We start from the raw sequence: 19,513 nt of genomic DNA on the forward strand, positions 1-19,513 counted from the left end.
ATACCCTTGTTGCCAGCGCCTCCGTCTCCCCAGCCACTGTTGACTCACTGCTCCGGGCCCGCAGGGACCACCTCTGAGACTTCCCTTTCGAGGGAGTGGTGTGAAGGGGCCCGCGGGTCGCGGGCCGGCGCTGGCCGGGACCCAGACAGCCTAACCTGCTGGGTGCCCGCGGGCTCCGCCCCTCAAGCTCCAGCCCCGCCCGCAGGTTGCCGCCCCGCCCCTCGTGCATAGGCCCCGCCCCCGAGACTGCAGGCTCGCCCCGCCCCTCGCACCACAGTCGCAGTCCCACCCCACCTCACCTCGTCTCCGTCGGGCACGCCCCGACGCCAGAGCTCGCGCGCGCCCCTCCCCCTCCCTCCCGGGGCCGCGCCGCGCGCGCGCCGGTTCTGGGCGAGGCCCTGCGGTAGCGGCAGGGTTCCTCCCTCTTCTGCTCCTCCTCCTCCTTCCCGGCTCCTCCCCGATCACCCCCTCGGGCGCTCTCGCGCTAACTGTGCTCCTCTGGGCCCCGTCCGCCCGCTCCCAGCCATGGTGGCCTGGCACTCGGCGTTCCTCATCTGCCTCGCTTTCTCCTTGGCCACTCTGGTCCAGAGAGGTAAGGCGGGCGGGGGGCACGCGGGGACCCCGCCCTCTGGGCCCGTGGGGCGGGGGCCCTGCGCCCCGCGGGCCCGGTGGTGCGCATGAGCGGCTCGGCCCCCGCCCGAGGGCCTGCTGCGGAGGCTGCCGGCGGGCAGGCGGGGCAGTGCGGGAGGATGGGGCTGGGGTGCTAGCCCCGAGCCCGCGGGGGCTGACCCTGCCGCAGCCCATGTGGCCGGTGGGGAGGGACCTGGACCCCTCCTGGTGCTGGGCTAGAAACAGCGGGATACTCCCCCCTTAAAATCCTGAACAAGGTGTCTCCGCCGGTGACAACACCTGTTCCCAGGAGATTGCCGTTGGAAAAACCTTGAAGAGAGCACTCATTCCCTGAGCAGGGCTTCTCAAAATGTGTTTTCAGGCCACCTGCAGCAGAAGCACCTGGCGAGCTTCCTGTGCTCACTCCTGCTTTGTCAGGATCTCGGCGGGGATGGGGGGTGGACGGGGAACGGCGGTGTGTAAGTCTAACCAGTTCCCCAGGAGCTTCTGGTACCCGCCCCAGTTTTCGAGCCATTGGTGTTATTTTGCCAAGGAGGAGGAGAGAGAAATTCTACCAAATCAAGGAAGCAAGTTTCTTAGACCCTCGCTACCCAAAGTGTGGTCCAAGGCCCGCAAGGACATCTCTTGGGACTTGTTAGGAAAGCAGCATCTCAGGCCCCGCCCCTGACCTACTGAGTCAGATTCTGCATTAACTAGATCCCCGGGTAATTCGCAGGCACATTTAAGTTTGAGAAGCATCTTCTTAGAATAAATGCAGTCTGTGGTTAAAAATAGGGTCGCCAAGGAGTCCCAGCAGAATCTTCTTACACTTAACTTACCTCATCTCCACATCAGAAAAAGAGGTTGAGGAAAACACTGCAGTTGAGCGCAGAATTGTGCTCTGAGCTTCCTGACACAAAGGCAGATTCAGCTAGTTAAAAAACACATGAGCTCAGCAAAAACAAAACCGTGTCCTATAAGTGCGTTCTAGTGAGGGTTATGTTACTTATAAGGAACACTGGAAAACACTAGACAGTCCAAGGCAGTTTTGCAAAAGATGTAGAAATGTTTCTCATGCGGGCAGCGCTCCTGGAGTCTGTACAAGAAGAGCCATTCAGCATTCAACAAAGGTGCCAGGCTCTGTTCTAGACACTGATGCTGCAGCCGTGAACAAAATTCAGGCTCTGTCCTCGTGGAGCTGACATCCTGATGCGGGAGAAAATAAGTGCAAACATCGCAATCTATATAAGTGCAGTGAAGAATAATAAAGCAAGTTACAGGGTTGTTGAATTTTGTTTCATTTTTCCCTTTGGGGTTAAGATTTTTATTTTGTTTATGATGCATTTGTGGGGAAAAGTATGATCACTTGATTAACTTGCATCTAATGATATGGGACATTTGAAAGTGGAAGCGCAAAAAAGTTCGAAAAATGATGCTCCCTTCAAGGCTGTCTTCTGCAAGTCTTCAACATGGTAGGCACGTTGAGAAGGTGAGGAATTTAAATGATGAGGTGTCAGGTTTTCATCATCACGGGTTACACTAGGTGATTTACAAAGTGGTGGGGGAAACGGCAAATGGGTGCAGCCGTTTTACAGATGAGGAAACGGAGGCGCACAGAGGCGAAGTAACTTGCCTCAGGTGGCAAAGCTAAGATTTGATTCCAGGCTTGTCTGATTCCACTGTCCTTGCTTTTAAGTACTAGGCATAATGCGTTTACACCTGGAGGCTGCCCTCCTCCTACACCTTACTGGCCAAGTGGCCTTGGGAAAGTGCTCTGAACTTGGTTCGGTTTGCTCATCTGTTTAAGGCCTAACAACTCATAAAGGTATCTCGAGGGAACCAGGTGTGTGTCACCCTCAGATTTGCAGCCCTGCCACCAGCTACCGTCTCCTGAGTGCTTGCTGTGTACCATTTCACATATATATTTTTTAGTTGCCCCAGGAGTTTGGCTTGTTAGGTATAATCCCCGCCTTCCAGATGAGGGGCCCCATGTCACATAACTCGGAAGGATAGAGCCAGGATCCCACCCATTTAAGATTGCTAGCCAGTGATCTTTTAAATTTTTAATTAACGCTGAACCAGAAGAAGCTTTTGCTTCAAGGTAGGGCCCCAGTTTCCTGGATCTTTTGTGCAAAACAACCTGACAAATACCGGTTTTGCATTGGTCCCCTCTGGGGATCCGGGCAGTTACAGTTTCAGAGCTACTGTGTCAAAATGAAGAAACACAAAGCAGGTCTCAGTTAGGTACCCACTGGCTCTCCGGGAGCCCCCAGGTGGTGGATCAGGTGGGTCTGCCCAAGAGCCACTTTCTTCTTGGTCCTGGTCCTCGGTAATGAGGTGTGACCTAGAAAGCCTGGCAGGCCTCAGGAGACACTCAGAGCCTCGAAGCCCGATTGTGAAATCCGCACGGACTCGGGCAAGCTGAGACAGATTTTAGGCTCCCAGGAGTTTAAAAGGTGGTGAACAAGTCATTCCTGTTCTAATTGCAGATGGGCTTTTAGTTCACTGTGTATTTTACTAGTTCTGAAAAATCGTCTGAGGACAGGTACGTCACCTGTCTGCACCTACAGAAATGGGAAGCGGTGCTTTTGACTTCCGGGGAGAAGAATCTCAGTGGTACAGGTGGGTAACAGTCATACGAGGGCTCCACTTCCCCAGTGTCTTCCATGCGCCAGGCCCTCAGTGCCTCACACACGTTTACACCTCCTAACTAGCCTGAAAGCTTGGCACTGTGACCCATCTTGTTTCCTGATGTTCATAATGGCTGTTTGCATACAGCCTTGAAAAGTAACTGAGTGGTAACCCATAACTCAGATGCAAAACGTGGTCCAGTGAGGTTTTGGACTTGAACCCAGGTTTATCTGAGTAACCGAAGGAGGGGTCATAAATGCAGATATATCCAGTGATGGGGCAGGTGACAGAAATGTGAGCCGTGGCCAAGAATGTGTGATGAGCCTGTTGGCAGATCTCCAAGTGCCTGCTCCTTTAAGAGAGGTAGCCCGGCCAAGAGGGAGAGCGCCAGCTGTGGCACAAGCCTGCCCAGCGCTACCACGGTGCAGGGCAAGTCGCTAACTGCTTGGTGCCTCAGTTTCCTCATCTGGAAAATGGGGATAATACCACCATCTGCCCCATGGGGTTGTTACTAGGATTAAATGAGTGCAAATGGATAAAGTACTTAGCACAACACCTGGCTCCGAGTGAGCTCTGTGCTAGTAACTATTATTCCGAGCCACATTTAAAAAATACAGTGCAAACCTTGAAAGTATTATGCTAAGTGAAGGGAGCCAGACGCAAAAGCCCACGTATTGCATGATTCCGTTTATATGTAATGTCCAGAGTTGGCAAATCCATAGAGACAGAAAGTAGGTTAGTGGTTGCCAGGGTCTAAGGGGAATGAAGAGTGACTGCTTAATAGGTACCAGGTTTCCTTTTAGGGTCATGGAAATGTTCTGGAACTGGATAGAGGTGGCGGTCGTACAACCTTGTGAATGTACCAAGAACCACTAAATTGTACGCTTTGAAAGGGTGAGTTGGATGGTATGTGGATTATACCTCCGTTTAAAATAAATTCACTGTGGGCTTCCCTGGTGGCGCAGTGGTTGAGAGTCCGCCTGCCGATGCAGGGGACACGGGTTCGTGCCCCGGTCCGGGAGGATCCCACATGCCGCGGAGCGGCTGGGCCCGTGAGCCATGGCCGCTGAGCCTGCGCGTCCGGAGCCTGTGCTCCGCACGGGAGAGGCCACAACAGTGAGAGGCCCGCGTAATGCAAAAAAATAAAAATAAAAAAATAAAATAAAATAAATTCACTGCAGTCCAAGCAGAACAAACGAGGGAGGTGGCAGCATGTGACCCCTGGGTTGGGGTTGGTCTTCAGGGCCCCTGAGTTTGGTCGGGCCAGGGAGAGCCAGAGCAGAGGGGGCCCCGAGTGCTGGTGGTGCTGGGATCCAGGCAGAAGCCCTGTGGGCTGACTTGGGCTATTGGGTTTGAGCCAGACAGACCCCTGGGCACCTGCAGGATTGGCCTGAGTGCAGCAATGGCCCCTGCAAAGGTGCATCCTGGGCAGGGGGGACCTTCCCTGTCCTGCATGGCTCAGGGTTGCCCCTATGCACCCGTCATTGCAGTAGACTGACAGGGTCTAGGGACTGTTTGCCTTTTAGTCTCACCTGTTTTGACTGGTTTGCAGCCCCTTCCTCACTGTCAAAGGTCACATCCCATCCCCTCCATCATTTTGGATACCAGGTAACAAAAATGTATGTGTTTTTTAAACACGTGCACACACAGAGAAATCACCCAAGAGTCAGTGTCAGCAGGCACTGGGGAGGGGCCTCCAGCAGAGGTGATGACGATGAGGGTGATGAGGCTGTTTGGCAGCTCGCAGGGGAGCAGCTGTCTTTGGTTTTCGTGAGTTGAGGAAAGATCCTTTCCAGGCGCACTGACTTTCCCGTCTGGGCTCTTCCCCCGCCTGGTGTTGGTGCTTTCCCTGCCATGTGTCCACTCCTCCCCTTTGCACTGGCTATGTATTCCTCTGCTGCTCTTGGTGTGGGGGGGGGAGGCCCGGCTCTGGAGGTTCCTGCTCCCCAGCCCAGGCTCGGCCCTCCCTGAGGCTGGCTCACGGGTCCACTGACTGGCCAATCTTGGTTCGCATGTAAAAGCCTAAAGTCATCCTAAACGCGTAACAGAAACAGGGGAGAAATCTTTCACGCAGGTCAGTGTTCCAAATGGCCCCCAAAGATGTCCATGCCCTAATCTCTGGAACCTGTGACCATGGGAGGTTACACAGTGATTTCGGCCGGCAAGAGGACCTCAGTCTTTGTCTTCTTTGAGGAGAGAATTCAGCAAAGAGACTAAGACTGCAAAGCAGGTACAGACTTTATTAGAAGCATAGTACATGGGGGAGAGCACACAGGCAAACTCATGGAGTAGGGGTAGCAATGCCTTGCGCTCTGCGGTAGCTTAGGTAGTTAATATGGGGTTAGTCTTCTGGGGTTTAGATGAGGGTGACCCTCCTTTTTTCTCCCCTATGATCATGTCATCTGCAATTCCTTATTTAGGCTTCCACCAAGCACTCTTTTTTTTCTTTAATAAATTTATGTATTTATTTTTGGCTGCGTTTGGGTCTTCGTTGCTGTGCACGGGCTTTCTCTAGTTGCGGCAAGCGGGGGCTACTCTTCATTGCGGTGTGAGGGCTTCTCATTATGGTGGCTTCTCTTGTTGTGGAGCACGGGCTCCAGGCATGTGGGCTTCAGTGGTTGTGTCACGTGGGCTCCGTAGTTGTGGCTCGTGGGCTCTAGAGCGCTGGGTCAGTAGCTGTGGCACACGGGCTTAGTTGCTCTGCAGCATGTGGGATCTTCCCGGACCAGGGCTCGAACTCGTGTCCCCTGCATTGGCAGGCGGATTCTCAACCACTGCGCCACTAGGGAAGCCCCTCAAGCACTATTTTGAATCTTTCTCGTGAGCACCTAAGCAAAAGCCAGGGGGAGAGGGCGAAGGGTCAAAACCGCAATGCTAATGATATTACAGTGTGGCCAAGGTTACTAGAGGATGACCTGGGACCCCTTCTGCACATGTGTTGGGCTGGGAAATCTTGACCACAAAAATGAGGAGGCTGTGGTGGGCTGCTTTGTCTTTCAGCCAGTCACGGTGCTTAATTCTTGTTGGTAGTTTATCTCAAAGGGTCAGCATGAAACCAGTTGAAACCAGTTGCAGCAGGTTAACCCAGGGCCTATCTATCTCCTTCCTCAACAGTAGAGGGGAATTAAGGTAGCAGATGGAATTAGGTTGCCAATCAGCTGGCCTGAAAATAAGATTCTCCTGGGTTAGGCCGGCTAATTAAAGGATGAGGTTCCTTTAAATATCGAAGAGGAAGGTAGAGGAGCGAGGGTCGGGGTGATGCCACAGGAGAAAGATTCCACTGCCTTTGCTGGCTCTGAACGTGGAAGGGGCCAGGAGCCAAGGAATACGCAGACTCTGCCCTAGAGCTTCCAGAAGTAACGCAGCCCTGGCGATACCTTGATTTCAGCCCAGTGAGACCGCGTTGGACTTCTGACCTCCCAAACTGTAAGGTTGAAGTGTGCGTTGTAGAGCAGTACGTTGGCCATCATTTGTTACGGCAGCAAGAGGAAGCTAGGAGAAGCTAAGGGGTGGATATGAGCGTCCTCTTCATTCTTTGAAAAAACTAGCTTGTGGTGTTTCTTTACATTGTTTCAATTTTGCCATTTTAAATCAATCCCTAATCTGCTCTCAGTTCAGGATTTTAAAATAAATGTGCAGAAAATTGGATTATGGTGGTGCCCTTGGTGTGGCAATGAATGCTTTGAAGCACCTCTGAGGGCCCTGGAAGGCAGCTGGATTTCTTTGGCCTGCGTTTGATTTTAAATGACTCCTCAAGGAGATTGCAGAGTGCGCCCTGTGCAGTGGGCCACCTGTATCAGGGCCCCCCCCGCCGGCTGTGTCCGGAAAGGCCTTTCCTACGCCCCGCCCCCCAGTCCTGATGGCTGCGTTTGAAGCAGGTGCAGTCTGGGTACAGCAGACAGGCTTTCTTCTTTGGGCTGTGCCTGCCCCTTTGCTGAGTAGGAGTGGGCTGCCGGCTAACCTTGTCCCCAGGCGGGTTGGGGGAAAGGACCAGAGCAGAAATGGGTGGGCCTGGACCGCCACTCCACCTTCAACTAGTTTTTTTTATATATATAAATTTATTTTATTTATTTTTGGCTGCGTTGGGTCTTTGTTGCTGCACATGGGCTTTCTCTAGTTGCAGCGAGCGGGGGCTACTCTTTGTTGCGGGTCGCGGGCTTCTCATTGCGGTGGCTTCTCTCGTTGTGGAGCACGGGCTCTAGGCGCGTGGGCTTCAGTAGTTGCAGTACACGGGCTCAGTAGTTGTGGCGCACGGGCTTTGTTTCTCCGCGGCACATGGGATCTTCCCAGACCAGGGCTCGAACCGTGTCCCCTGCATCAGCAGGCGGATTCTTAACTGCTGTGTCACCAAGTAAGCCCTCAAGTAGTTTTGAGCTCTCCTTTTGTTTGTTTTCTACATGGGGCTGCTCGTCAGATGTCACAGGGTTCTGCAACTTTAAAACAAAAACACTTTGAAAACTGTAGTGGAATCCCACAGAGAGGAGTGCTGCAGCTCAGTGAACATCTGTTTAAAGGAGCGGCCAGACAGCCTCTGGCTGGCATTCCAAGGTGGTTGTTTGGGACTGTTTTCCAACTTAGAGGCGGTACCCTCAGCAATAAACATTGTTGCAGTGCGGAATTCATTACCCCCCAAATAGTGCCAAGGCACTCAGGGCTCATTTTGACCTTGTTTGTATTTTTATTGCTGCTTCAGCTAGCCTGGGATGATGGAATTAACACGGGCCTGCATTCCAGTGTGGCCCCACCATTTGCTGGCCACAGTTGCCTTATCTGCACCAAGAGGCTGCTGACCTCTGCTTTGTCGGCCTCACAGAATTGTTGGAGTAGCCAATTAACTGCTAGTGCAAATAGGCTGTGTTGTCAAGATATTAGCCAAGTTAGGCTTCCCAGAGGGGAGGAGAATGGGAAAGAGGCCACCTGCCTAAGGGCTGCCTTGCTTGCATTGGTTCTAATGAGCATTCAGGGGCTTTCGTTTACAAAAGCCTTTATTGACCAGAACCAAAGTGCCCACGGAATTCCTGAGCTGGGCTCAGAGTCCCAGTGAGCTCAGAGGAAGAACTGTCCCAGGAGCAATTCTAATTTAGTTGCTCTTCCTATCCCATTGGCCTTCTGTAGAGTTCTGGGCTATCTTTCGGGAGCAAAATCCCTTTTACTTTCTCACCATTCACTCATTTGGCTCTGTCATCCAGCTTAAAAAAAAAAAAGCAAAAATCCAAAGTAGTGCCTAAAAAGAAACAAACAAGAACTATATTTTAATCTTTCGTTCATAAAATACAATATACCATGTGGACTTGTAGTCGTTTGGGGCTCCCATTAATTTCCTCCCAACACTTGGCTTCCCACCCCTCCCTCGCAGCTGCTCCTGGCCAAAGTTAGTGATGACTTCAGTGTGGCTAGGTCCAAGGGTCATCTGACACCCTCCCCTGGAAGCACTTTCTCCCCTTGGCTTCTGGGAAGCCACACTGGTCGTTCCTTGCCATTCTCCCTCACCTCTGACCTTAGGGCTTGTGGGGATGCCTTGGGCCTAGTCTACCTGCTTTACTTGCACTCGCTGCCCAGGTGCTTTCACCAGCCTCCTGGCTTTAAATGAAATCCCATCTTCAAGCTTTTGACTCTTCAGTTTCTATCCCCAGCTCTGATCTCTCTTGACCTCCAGGCTCCTGCATTCAACATCCCCACGTGGTTGTCTGATGTCTTGCTGATGTTAAGTTACTGAAATTCTTCAGTTTCATCTGTTCTCCCCTCCCACCAACTGAGTCCTCGCCCTTCCCTCAGGATTCCTGGACCTCCCCATAATCCAGCAACCAAAGGGTCCGTGCCCTGTGCAGCCATGTTAAGTTATTTTGACCATTACCCTTGCTCATACGTGTCACTGAAGATCCAGTGCAAAACTGAGCTGCTGCTGGCTGCCTCCAAACCTGCTCCTCCCACCTGAGTAACTGGCAACCCCATTCTGCTAGGGGCTCTGGCCACTCCTCCACGGCTTTCTTTCCTTCATGGCCCCCATCTGATCTGTCAGCAGACCACGCCTGTGCCCACCCTCGGAATCATCCAGCCTCCCACCTGTTTCACCTCCTCTCTGGCTACCTCCCTTGGCTGGGCCACTGTCCCCTCTCATTGGAGCCCTGGCAGTGACCTCCCAACAGGTGTCTCAGAGTTCACTTCTGCCCCCTACAGTCCAGACTCTACACAGCAGCCAGACCATCTTTAGAGACCTAAATCGCATTGCATCCCTCTGCCCAGAACCCTCCAGTGGCTTCCAGTTGTAATGAAAATAAAATCTAAAGCCCTCTGTGGCCTACAAGTTCCAGCAGAATGGGGGCTACGCATGCTCTGACCTTGCCTCCCGCCCCTGCCCGGGCCTGGCTTGCTGCTCCTCCAGTATGTTAAGCAGTCCATCGCCTTGGCATCTTCTTGTTTGCCCTCTCCTCTGGCTAGAAGGAGTTGCATGGTGGGTCTCGAGGGAGTTGCATGGTGGGTCTCAAGGGAGTTGCATGGTGGGTCTCGAGGGAGTTGCATGGTGGGTCTCAAGGGCTTTGGAGTACCCCCATCAAGGTGGGACAGCTCGGGGATTTGACTGTTTCTACTTGGAGAAGGGTCACGAAAGGTGGAGCGGTTCTACCCCAGATAGAGGCCGTTGAGCAGGGTTTCTCAACAATGGCACTGTTGACACTTGGGGTGGGAGGATTCATCGGGGGGGCTGTCCTGTGCATCATAAGGTATTTAACAGTATTCTTGGCTTCTCCCCACTAGATGCCAGTAGTACCCCCTCCCAAGTCAGCCAACCCCAAATGAGTGCAGACATTGCTCAGTGGGCCCTGGGAGCGGAACCACCCAGGTTGAGACCCGCTGCTGTACAGACAGACGTATTCTTTGTGATTCCACTCTCCATTTTCAGTTCCTCATGAGCCACTGGAGTTTTCTGTCATTATCACATTGCCTCAGGATACACATGTGAGAGTAAATCAGGTCACAGCCAACCAGGAAAACACCGTAGGCTCCTTGGTGAGCTTTGAGCTCATCCTAGTTAGATCAGACGCATCGCCGATCTCCTTAGGTAGTTATTTTCTGCATAGATCCCCACAGGTGGCTTGTCCCACCTAGTTTGTGTTGATCTTCATTAGCTTCAGTTTTAGCTGACGACCTTGTCTTTTTAAATCTGTTTTACAGTTTTCTGAGAACCGGTGAAAAAGAATAAACAGAAAAATGAGCCAAAGACTTGACCAGGCAATTCATAAAAGAAGAAATCAAATTGGACAACAAACATATGAAAAGATGCTCAACCTCATTAGTAATAGGAGAGATGCAAATTAACCTGTAATAAGATAAAATGACATACCCTCCAATAAGCTAAAAACTATAATGAAGTCTGATAATACCAGGTGTTTACATGGTTACGTGAGTAATATGTGCTCTTTGTAGTAAACTTTGAAGATGTAGAAAGGTGTCGAGAAAATGCAAACCCCATAACCCAGGGTTAACCACTGTTAACATGTTGGAATACGGTATTTCTTTTTTTTTAACTTTTTTTTTTTTGCCGCACTGCACGGCTTGCGGGATCTTAGTTCCCCTACCAGGGATTGAACCCGGGTCCTGGCAGTGACAGCGCTGAGTCCTAACCACTGGACAGCCAGGGAATTCCCTGGGATACCATATTTCAGTAGTAGTTTTTTTCTCTGTAGACATATATATTTCACATTATTAGTATTGACCTGTGTGTATAGCTTTTTCCCTTATTGTGAAATATGACAGATATAGAAAAGTGTGCAAGGCCTTTAACAAGTAAGTATAAAGTGAAGATCTGTGTCATCACCAATCAGGCCAAGAAATAGAATGTTGACAGCACCCACGTGGACCTCCGTGTGCCTCTCCTGATCACAGACGCACCCTCCCCCCAGAGGTGACACTAGCCTGCCTTTTGTGCAGTCATTTTTTTTTGCTTGATACTTCTACCACCTATGCATGTGGCCCTAAATAGTTTAGTCTGGCCTGTCCTGTAGCCTTGTAGAAATGGAATTACACTCTATGTAGGCTTTTGTGCTTCTCATTGCCGTTTCTTCTCTTGTTGTGGAGCGCAGGCTCTAGTGCGCAGGCTTCAGTAGTTGTGGCACGTAGGCTCAGTAGTTGTGGTGCCCAGGCTTAGTTGCCCCGTGGCATGTGGGATCTTCCTGGACCAGGGCTCGAACCCATGTCCCCTGCATTAGCAGGAGGATTATTAACCACCGTGCCACCAGGGAAGTCCCTTGTTCTCTTACTGATGGATGTTTGGGTTGTTTCCAGTTTTTGAATGTTTCAAGCAGTTCTGTCATAACCATTCTTATGTAGATATGTACAAATTTCTCTAGGGTACTGGTTCTTTTTTTTGTTTTTAACTTATTGAAGTATACTTGGTTTAGAATGTTGTTAATTTCTGCTGTACAGCAAAGTAATTCAGTTATACATATATACATTCTTTTTCATATTCTTTTCCATTATGGTTTATCACAGGATACTGAATGGAATTCCCTGTGCCCTACAGTAGGACCTTGTTGTTTATCCATTCTATATATAACAGTTTGCATCTGTTAATCCCAAACTCCCAATCCAGCCCTCCCCCACCCCCCTCCCCCTTGGCAATCACATGTCTGTTCTCTGTTTGTAAGTTTATTTGTGTCATATTTTAAATTCCGCATATAAGTGATATGATATTTGTCTTTCTCTGACTTACGTCACTTATGATCATCTCTAGGTTCATCCATGTTGCTGCAAGTGGCATTTCATTCTTTTTTATGGCTGAGTAGAGTCCATTGTATATATGTATCTAGGGTGCTGGTTCTTAAACTGTGGTCTGGGGACCCTTGGAGGGCCCCCAGTGTGTTTTCAGGAGTCCACAAGGTCAGGCTATTTTCATAATGACACCAAGATATTAAATGCATTTTGCATTATTTTCTCATGAGTGTACAGTGTTTCCAGAGTTGATGTGATGTGTAACATCATTACACTGATGGCTAATGGAAGGTGGGCTTGCGTCTTCTTGTGTTTTACATTTTTCTCAGTTTTAATTTCTAATATGATAAATGTCAATGGATATAACCCACCTAAACAAAAGCTTTTGGGGATTCTCAAGTTTTGAGTGTGTAAGACCACAAAGTTTGAACATTGCTGTCCTCGGATTCTACCTAGGAGTGGAGTTTCTGGGTTATGTAGTATTTGTAACTTCAGTCTTAGCAGGTGATGCCACACTGTCTTCCAAAGTGGTTGTGCCAACACTTGGCACTGTCAGACTTCAGTATAATTTTAGCTACTAGTGGGTGTGTAATTTTATATTTTTATGGTTTTGTTTGCCTCTCTCTGGTTACTAATGAAGTTGGGCATCTCTCCATATGTTTATTGTCCAATTTGATTTCTTTATGAATTGCCTGGTCAAGTCTTGGCTCATTGATCTATTCTTTTTCTCTGGTTCTCACACACGATGCTTTATTTCCTCATGTGCTTGGTTATTTTTGGCTGTGTACTACTCATTGCCCTTGAAATATATATGTGGGGTTGCTTTGAAGTCTAGGATAAATGTACCTTCTTCCAGAGAAGATTTGTATTTGACTTTGTCAGGTGCTCTTAGGACATTATTAGCCTGGGACTACTTAAAACAAGTGCCTGATTGTTTCCCTTTGTTTCCACAGCACCAAGGAAGCCTTCCTTGCAGTCCTCTGGAGGCTGAATTGGGAAGGGGCAAGTTTGTTTCTGAGTCACCCTTACCCCAAGGGTATAGTCCTCCGGTGTCCCAGTTTAATGTGGGAAGAATTTTTCTATTCAGTAGATTCCTCAATTTAGGTGGTCATGGTCCCAAACTACAGTCCCCTTTGCCTGTCTTGGAAGGTTGCCAAAATCCAAGGCAAAGTTGGTCCAGCTGGGTGTGCATGGGTTCCCGCATCTCTGGATTTCCCGCTGTCTCTTAGGTTTTGCCATGTTTGTTGTTTTTTACCATTTTGTCAGTTCTTCAGTGTTTTTAAGGGTATGTTTTTTAAAATCACCCATTTTAGTTGTTCTTAATTGGAAGGTTGCTCCAAATAATCTATCCTGCCATTACTAGAAACACAAATTGATATATCTTTATCCTGTTTATGTAACCTTACACTTCCTTGTGTAATTAAAATTGTTTTCAATACATGACTTCTGATGGCTATTAAGGTGGACTCCAGGTCTTTGCTATTATAAATTACATTTCAGTAAACATTTGTACATAATATTTGGTTGAGGATAATGGTACCTAATGACAGGGTGGCTGGGAGAGGGCGGAGAGAGAGGGTGTGAACCTTAGTGCTCCATTCACGTCAACTGTTGTTCCTTTTCTTATCACATACACACATGAGGTGGCCAAGGGGGCCTGCGGACGAGGAGACAGTCTCGTGCCGAGCGTGTGGGGAGCCAGCTAGACAGTTAAGGGTTGGAGGAGTAATGTCAGGTGACAAAAGGAGCCGATTAAGGAACGTGGATTGCCAAGGTACCCTGAGGGCCTGGCCTGAGTCACAAACCCTGAACTGGCAGCTGTGCCAATGCCAGTCAGCACAGAAATGTGAGACCTGCTGTTGCAGGGAGGCACCGCCCCACAGCGTGGCCAGGCTGGTGGTTGCTGGGCATATGGTCAGTCCCGTCCAGGAGGTGTTGATTAAGTGCCTCCAGGCACCCTGCTCGGTGCTGGGCCAGCGGAGGTGACTCGGGCACTGGCCTTGCTTCCAGAAGGTCCCAGTGTAGTGGGGCTAGAGAGTGGGTCCTCCTCTCAAGGTTGGGGATTAGTAGCGTGAGAGCAGGACGTTGTGACGGGGATTGCTGATGCTCGGGTCTCTGCCGTGACCACGCTGTGGCTGTACCCCAAGGAGAGCAGGAGGGGCCGCCAAAGGGGGCTGCCTGGCAGGCTCTGCAGGTCAGCTGGGGCAGGAGGTTCGGCCGGGATTGGGAAGATGGGGCCAAGACCAGAGAGTGGGATTTCCAAGGTGGTGCGGTTTCTCGTGCAGAGTGGGGATGCAGTTGCCTTTAGCAGAGTGAGGTAGGTGAAGGGCTTTGGAGATGCGGAAGGTGGTGAAGGGGCCGAGGGCAGGATCTGGAGGATACCCAGGCTGCAGTCAGCATACTAGGTTGACTTGGGCTAGAGAGAGAACCCAGCCACTGCCGGGCGGCTCCACTCGCACCATGAGGGAATATGCTGGAGGGAATATGCTGGAAGTCAGGAGAGGATGACCTTAAGGAAAGGGGCAGCAGCTAGGTAGCTGCAGCCTCAAAACAGGAGGGAGGGCTGACTGAGGGTGAGGGTGGGTCTCTTGGAGGGTCTGATCTTCCCTAGAGAGGAGGAAACAGGCAAAATGTCCTAAAGGTGCTTGCCCGTGGTCACAGATGGTAACCTTTATAACCACTGCCTCTGAAGTGCAGAAGCCTTTGTGTAACAGGTTGATTTCCCTTCTCCTCCCACAAGTTGAAATAGTTCCATTTTCACATACCATACAACTCACCGACTGAAAGTGTACCATTCGGTGGGTTTTAGTATATTCAGAGTGGGGCACCCATCACATTGCATTCTGCAACATTTCTGTCACCCCGAAAAGAAGCCCCATGCCCTTCAGCAGCCCCTCTCCCAATCCACCCCCCTTCCTCCCTGGCAGCCACTAGTTTGCTTTGTTTCTGTGTATTTGCCTGTTTTAGAGACTTCGCAGGAGTGGAATCCTACAATGTGTAGCCTTTTGTATCTGGTTTCTTTCAATCAGCATAATGTTGACAAGCTTCGTCCATATTGTAGCACGTGTCAGTACTTCATAACTTTTCATGGCTCAGTAGTATTCCACTGTATGGGTACAACACATTTTATTTACCCATTCATCAGATGATGGACACTTGGGTTGTTTCTCCTCTTTGTCTACCATGAATACTGCTGTAAACATTCATGTACAGACTTCGTGTGGCTGTAAGTTTTCAATTATCTTGGGTAGAACTGCTAGGTCATATGGTAATGCTGGTGGGTTTACAAAGCTGCCACATCATTTTACAATCCCACCAGCAGCGTGTGAGCGTTCTAGTTTCTCCACATTCTCACCAATGCTTATTTTCTGTTGTTGTAGTGTCTCATTGTGGTTTTGCTTTGCGTTTCCCTAGTGACTAATGACGTTGAACGTCCTTTCCTGTGCTTATTGGGTTATGTTCTTGAGTGAAAGTCTCTCCAATGCAGAGGGCACTGAAGTGGGAACCAGGAGGCCTGGAGCTAACTCTAGCCGTGCTCTGTTTCACAGTGGGCGCTTCTAACATGGCTTGTTAGATTGATTGATTCACAGATCCTTTACGATATATTGTTCCTGTTATAAATATCTCTTACCATCCCCATGCCTTCTTGAGAGCAGGGACCTTGTTAATCAGATCCATCAGTTACTGTCTGTTTCAGTCAGCACCCTCTCCCTTTCCATGGTTCTTTTCACTCACCTAAGAATATGCTTAAGTTTTCCTTCATCCTGCAAAATCTCTCCTTTCCTTGCCTCCCTTTTAAGCTAATACCCTATCCCCTCCTCCCCCAGATCTCCAGCCCCTGGCATCCCTCTTCATCTCCCTTTATTTTCTCAATCAAACTGGAGTGTGGCTTCTGTCATTGGCCCCACTGGTCTACTCAGAGGTTTCACTGAGGCCATCAGGGCAAATGAATTTTTTAAGTAGATATTGAAGTAGCAGGTCCCAGATCATTGATACTGGTGACCTCACTGGGGTGTGGAACTGGAAGGAATGGGGTGATTCTCCCTTGGTACTGTAGGGTTATTGGGGAATATGCATACAGGGAGCTTCTTGAATTAGTTTAATAGAGAGCAGGCAGTAGAAGTAGGGATGCATAGAACTGGTGGCAGGAAATGTCTAGATGAGTGATATTCAAATAGTGGGCCCCTGAGGCCTTTGAACTGACATCGGGGTCCAGTGTTGTCTGTAAACACAATCAGTGATGCAGCTGGGTCATTCATGTACTGGAGTTAAAAATGTATTTAGATGTTACTCTGATGAAACAAAGAGCAGAAATTTTAGAATCTCATACGACAGGGTTTTCTTCTTTTTAACATCTTTATTGGAGTATAATTGCTTAAAAATGGTGTGTTAGTTTCTGCTTTATAACTAAGTGAATCACTTATATATATATATATACATATGTTCCCATATCTCTTCCCTCTTGCGTCTCCCTCCTTCCCACCCTCCCTATCCCACCCCTCTAGGTGGTCACAAAGCACCAAGCTGATCTCCCTGTGCTATGCGGCTGCTTCCCACTAGCTATCTATTTTACGTTTGGTAGTGTATATATCTCCATGCCACTCTCTCACTTTGTCCCAGCTTACCCTTCCCCCTCCCCGTGTCCTCAAGTCTGTTCTGTGCATCTGCGTCTTTATTCCTGTCTTGCCCCTGTCTTGCCCCTAGGTTCATCAGGACCATTTTATTTTCTTTTAGATTCCATATATGTGTGTTAGCATATGGTATTTGTTTTTCTCTTTCTGACTTACTTCACTCTGTATGACAGACTCTAGGTCCATCCACCTCACTACAGATAACTCAGATTCGTTTCTTTTTATAGCTGAGTAATATTCCATTGTATATATGTGCCACATCTTCTTTATCCATTCATCTGTCGATGGACACTTAGGTTGCTTCCATGTCCTGGCTATTGTAGATAGAGCTGCAATGAACATTGTGGTACATGACTTGTTTTGAATTATGGTTTTCTCAGGGTATATCCCAGTTGTGGGATTGCTGGGTCGCATGGTAGTTCTATTTTTGTTTTGTAAGTAACCTCCATACTGTTCTCCATAGTGGCTGTATCAATTTACATTCCCACCAACAGTGCAAGAGTGTTCCCTTTTCTCCACACCCTCTCCAGCATTTATTGTTTCTAGATTTTTTGATGATGGCCATTCTGACAGGTGTGAGCTGATACCTCATTGTAGTTTTGATTTGCATTTCTCTAATGATTAGTGATGTTGAGCATCTTTTCATGTGCTTGTTGGCAATCTATATCTTCTTTGGAGAAATGTCTATTTAGGTCTTCTGTCCATTTTTGGATTGGGTTATTTGTTTTTTTGTTATTGAGCTGCATGAGCTGCTTGTAAATTTTGGAGATTAGTCCTTTGTCAGTTGCTTCATTTGCAAATATTTTCTCCCATTCTGAGGGTTGTCTTTTGTTCTTGTTTATGGTTTCCTTTGCTGTGCAAAAGCTTTTAAGTTTCATTAGGTCCCATTTGTTTATTTTTATTTCCATTTCTCTAGGAGGTGGGTGAAAAAGGATCTTGCTGTGATTTATGTCATAGAGTGTTCTGCTTATGTTTTCCTCTAAGAGTTTGATAATTCTTCTTTCTCTGATTGCTTTAAGTGCAAGGTTAGGTTGTTTATTCGAGATGTTTCCTGTTTCTTAAGGTAGGATTGTATTGCTATAAACTTCCCTCTTAGAACTGCTTTGGCTGCATCCCATAGGTTTTGGGTCGTCGTGTCTCCATTGTCATTTGTTTCTAGGTATTTTTTGATTTCCTCTTTGATTTCTTCAGTGATCACTTCGTTGTTAAGTAGTGTATTGTTTAGCCTCCATGTGTTTGTATTTTTAACAGATCTTTTCCTGTAATTGATATCTAGTCTCATAGCGTTGTGGTCGGAAAAGATACCTGATACAATTTCAGTTTTCTTAAATTTATCAAGGCTTGATTTGTGACCCAAGATATGATCTATCCTGGAGAATGTTCCATGAGCACTTGAGAAAAATGCGTATTCTGTTGTTTTTGGATGGAGTGTCCTATAAATATCAATTAAGTCTATCTTGTTTAATGTATCATTTAAAGCTTGTGTTTCCTTATTTATTTTCATTTTGGATGATCTGTCCACTGGTGAAAGTGGGGTGTTAAAGTCCCCTACTATGAATGTGTTACTGTCCATTTCCCCTTTTATGGCTGTTAGTATTTGCCTTATGTATTGGGGTGCTCCTATGTTGGGTGCATAAATATTTACAATTGTTATATCTTCTTCTTGGATCGATCCCTTGATCATTATGTAGTGTCCTTCTTTGTCTCTTGTAATAGATTTTATTTTAAAGTCTATTTTGTCTGATGTGAGAATTGCTACTCCAGCTTTCTTTTGATTTCCATTTGCATGGAATATCTTTTTCCATCCCGTTACTTTCAGTCTGTATGTGTCTCTAGGTCTGAAGTGGGTCTCTTGTAGACAGCATATATATGGGTCTTGTTTTTGTATCCATTCAGCCAATCTGTGTCTTTTGCTGGGAGCATTTAATCTATTTACATTTAAGGTAATTATCGATATGTATGTTCCTATTCCCATTTTCTTAATTGTTTTGGGTTTGTTATTGTAGGTGTTTTCCTTGTCTTGTGTTGCTTGCCTAAAGAAGTTCCTTTAGCATTTGTTGTAAAGCTGGTTTGGTGGTGCTGAACTCTCTCAGCTTTTGCTTGTCTGTAAAGGTTTTAATTTCTCCATCAAATCTGAATGAGATCCTTGCTGGGGAGAGTAATGTTGGTTGCAGGTTTTTCTCCTTCATCACTTTAAATATGTCCTGCCACTCCCTTCTGGCTTGCAGAGTTTCTGCTGAAAGATCAGCTGTTAACCTTATGGGGATTCCCTTGGGTGTTATTTGTTGTTTTTTCCCCTGCTGCTTTTAATATGTTTTCTTTGTATTTAAGTTTTGACAGTTTGATTAATATGTGTCTTGGCATATTTCTCCTTGGATTTATCCTGTATGGGACTCTTTGTTCTTCCTGGACTTGATTAACTATTTCCTTTCCCATATTAGGGAAGTTTTGAACTATAATCTCTTCAAATATTTTCTCAGTCCCTTTTTATTTCTCTTCTTCTGGGACAGCCTCTTCAATAAGTGGTGCTGGGAAAACTAGACAGGTACATGTAAAAGTATGAGATTAGAACACTCCCTAACACTATACACAAAAATAAGCTCAAAATGGATTAAAGACGTAAATATAAGGCCAGAAACTATCAAACTCTTAGAGGAAAACATAGGCAGAACACTCTATGACATAAATCACAGCAAGATCCCTTTTGACCCACCTCCTAGAGAAATGGAAATAAAACCAAAAATAAACAAATGGGACCTAATGAAACTTCAAAGCTTTTGCACAGCAAAGGAAACCATAAACAAGAGCAAAAGACAACCCTCAGAATGGGAGAAAATATTTGCAAATGAAGCAACTGACAAAGGATTAATCTCCAAAATTTACAAGCAGCTCATGCAGCCCAATAACCAGAAAACAAACAACCCAATCCAAAAATG

The 19,513-nt window shown here is 47.7% G+C and overlaps 1 protein-coding gene across 3 annotated transcripts in view; it reads left to right on the forward strand.

Moving 5' to 3' along the window:
- Positions 1-318: 318 nt before the first annotated feature.
- CD99L2 (CD99 molecule like 2) overlaps positions 319-19,513 on the forward strand; it is a 112,467-nt gene continuing 93,272 nt past the window's right edge. The window contains exon 1 of one of the 3 annotated variants that reach the window (XR_009538553.1): positions 319-592. Coding sequence is in view for 2 of the 3 variants with exons in the window: in XM_060138450.1 (XP_059994433.1) it covers positions 526-592 (67 nt within the window). In the remaining variant the exon portion in view is untranslated. The remainder of the gene's footprint in view (positions 593-19,513) is intronic. The other 2 variants (XM_060138450.1, XM_060138449.1) reach the window with 2 other exon arrangements.

The sequence above is a fragment of the Lagenorhynchus albirostris genome, chromosome X (assembly GCF_949774975.1).
Source record: "Lagenorhynchus albirostris chromosome X, mLagAlb1.1, whole genome shotgun sequence".
Classification (NCBI taxonomy): domain Eukaryota; kingdom Metazoa; phylum Chordata; class Mammalia; order Artiodactyla; family Delphinidae; genus Lagenorhynchus; species Lagenorhynchus albirostris.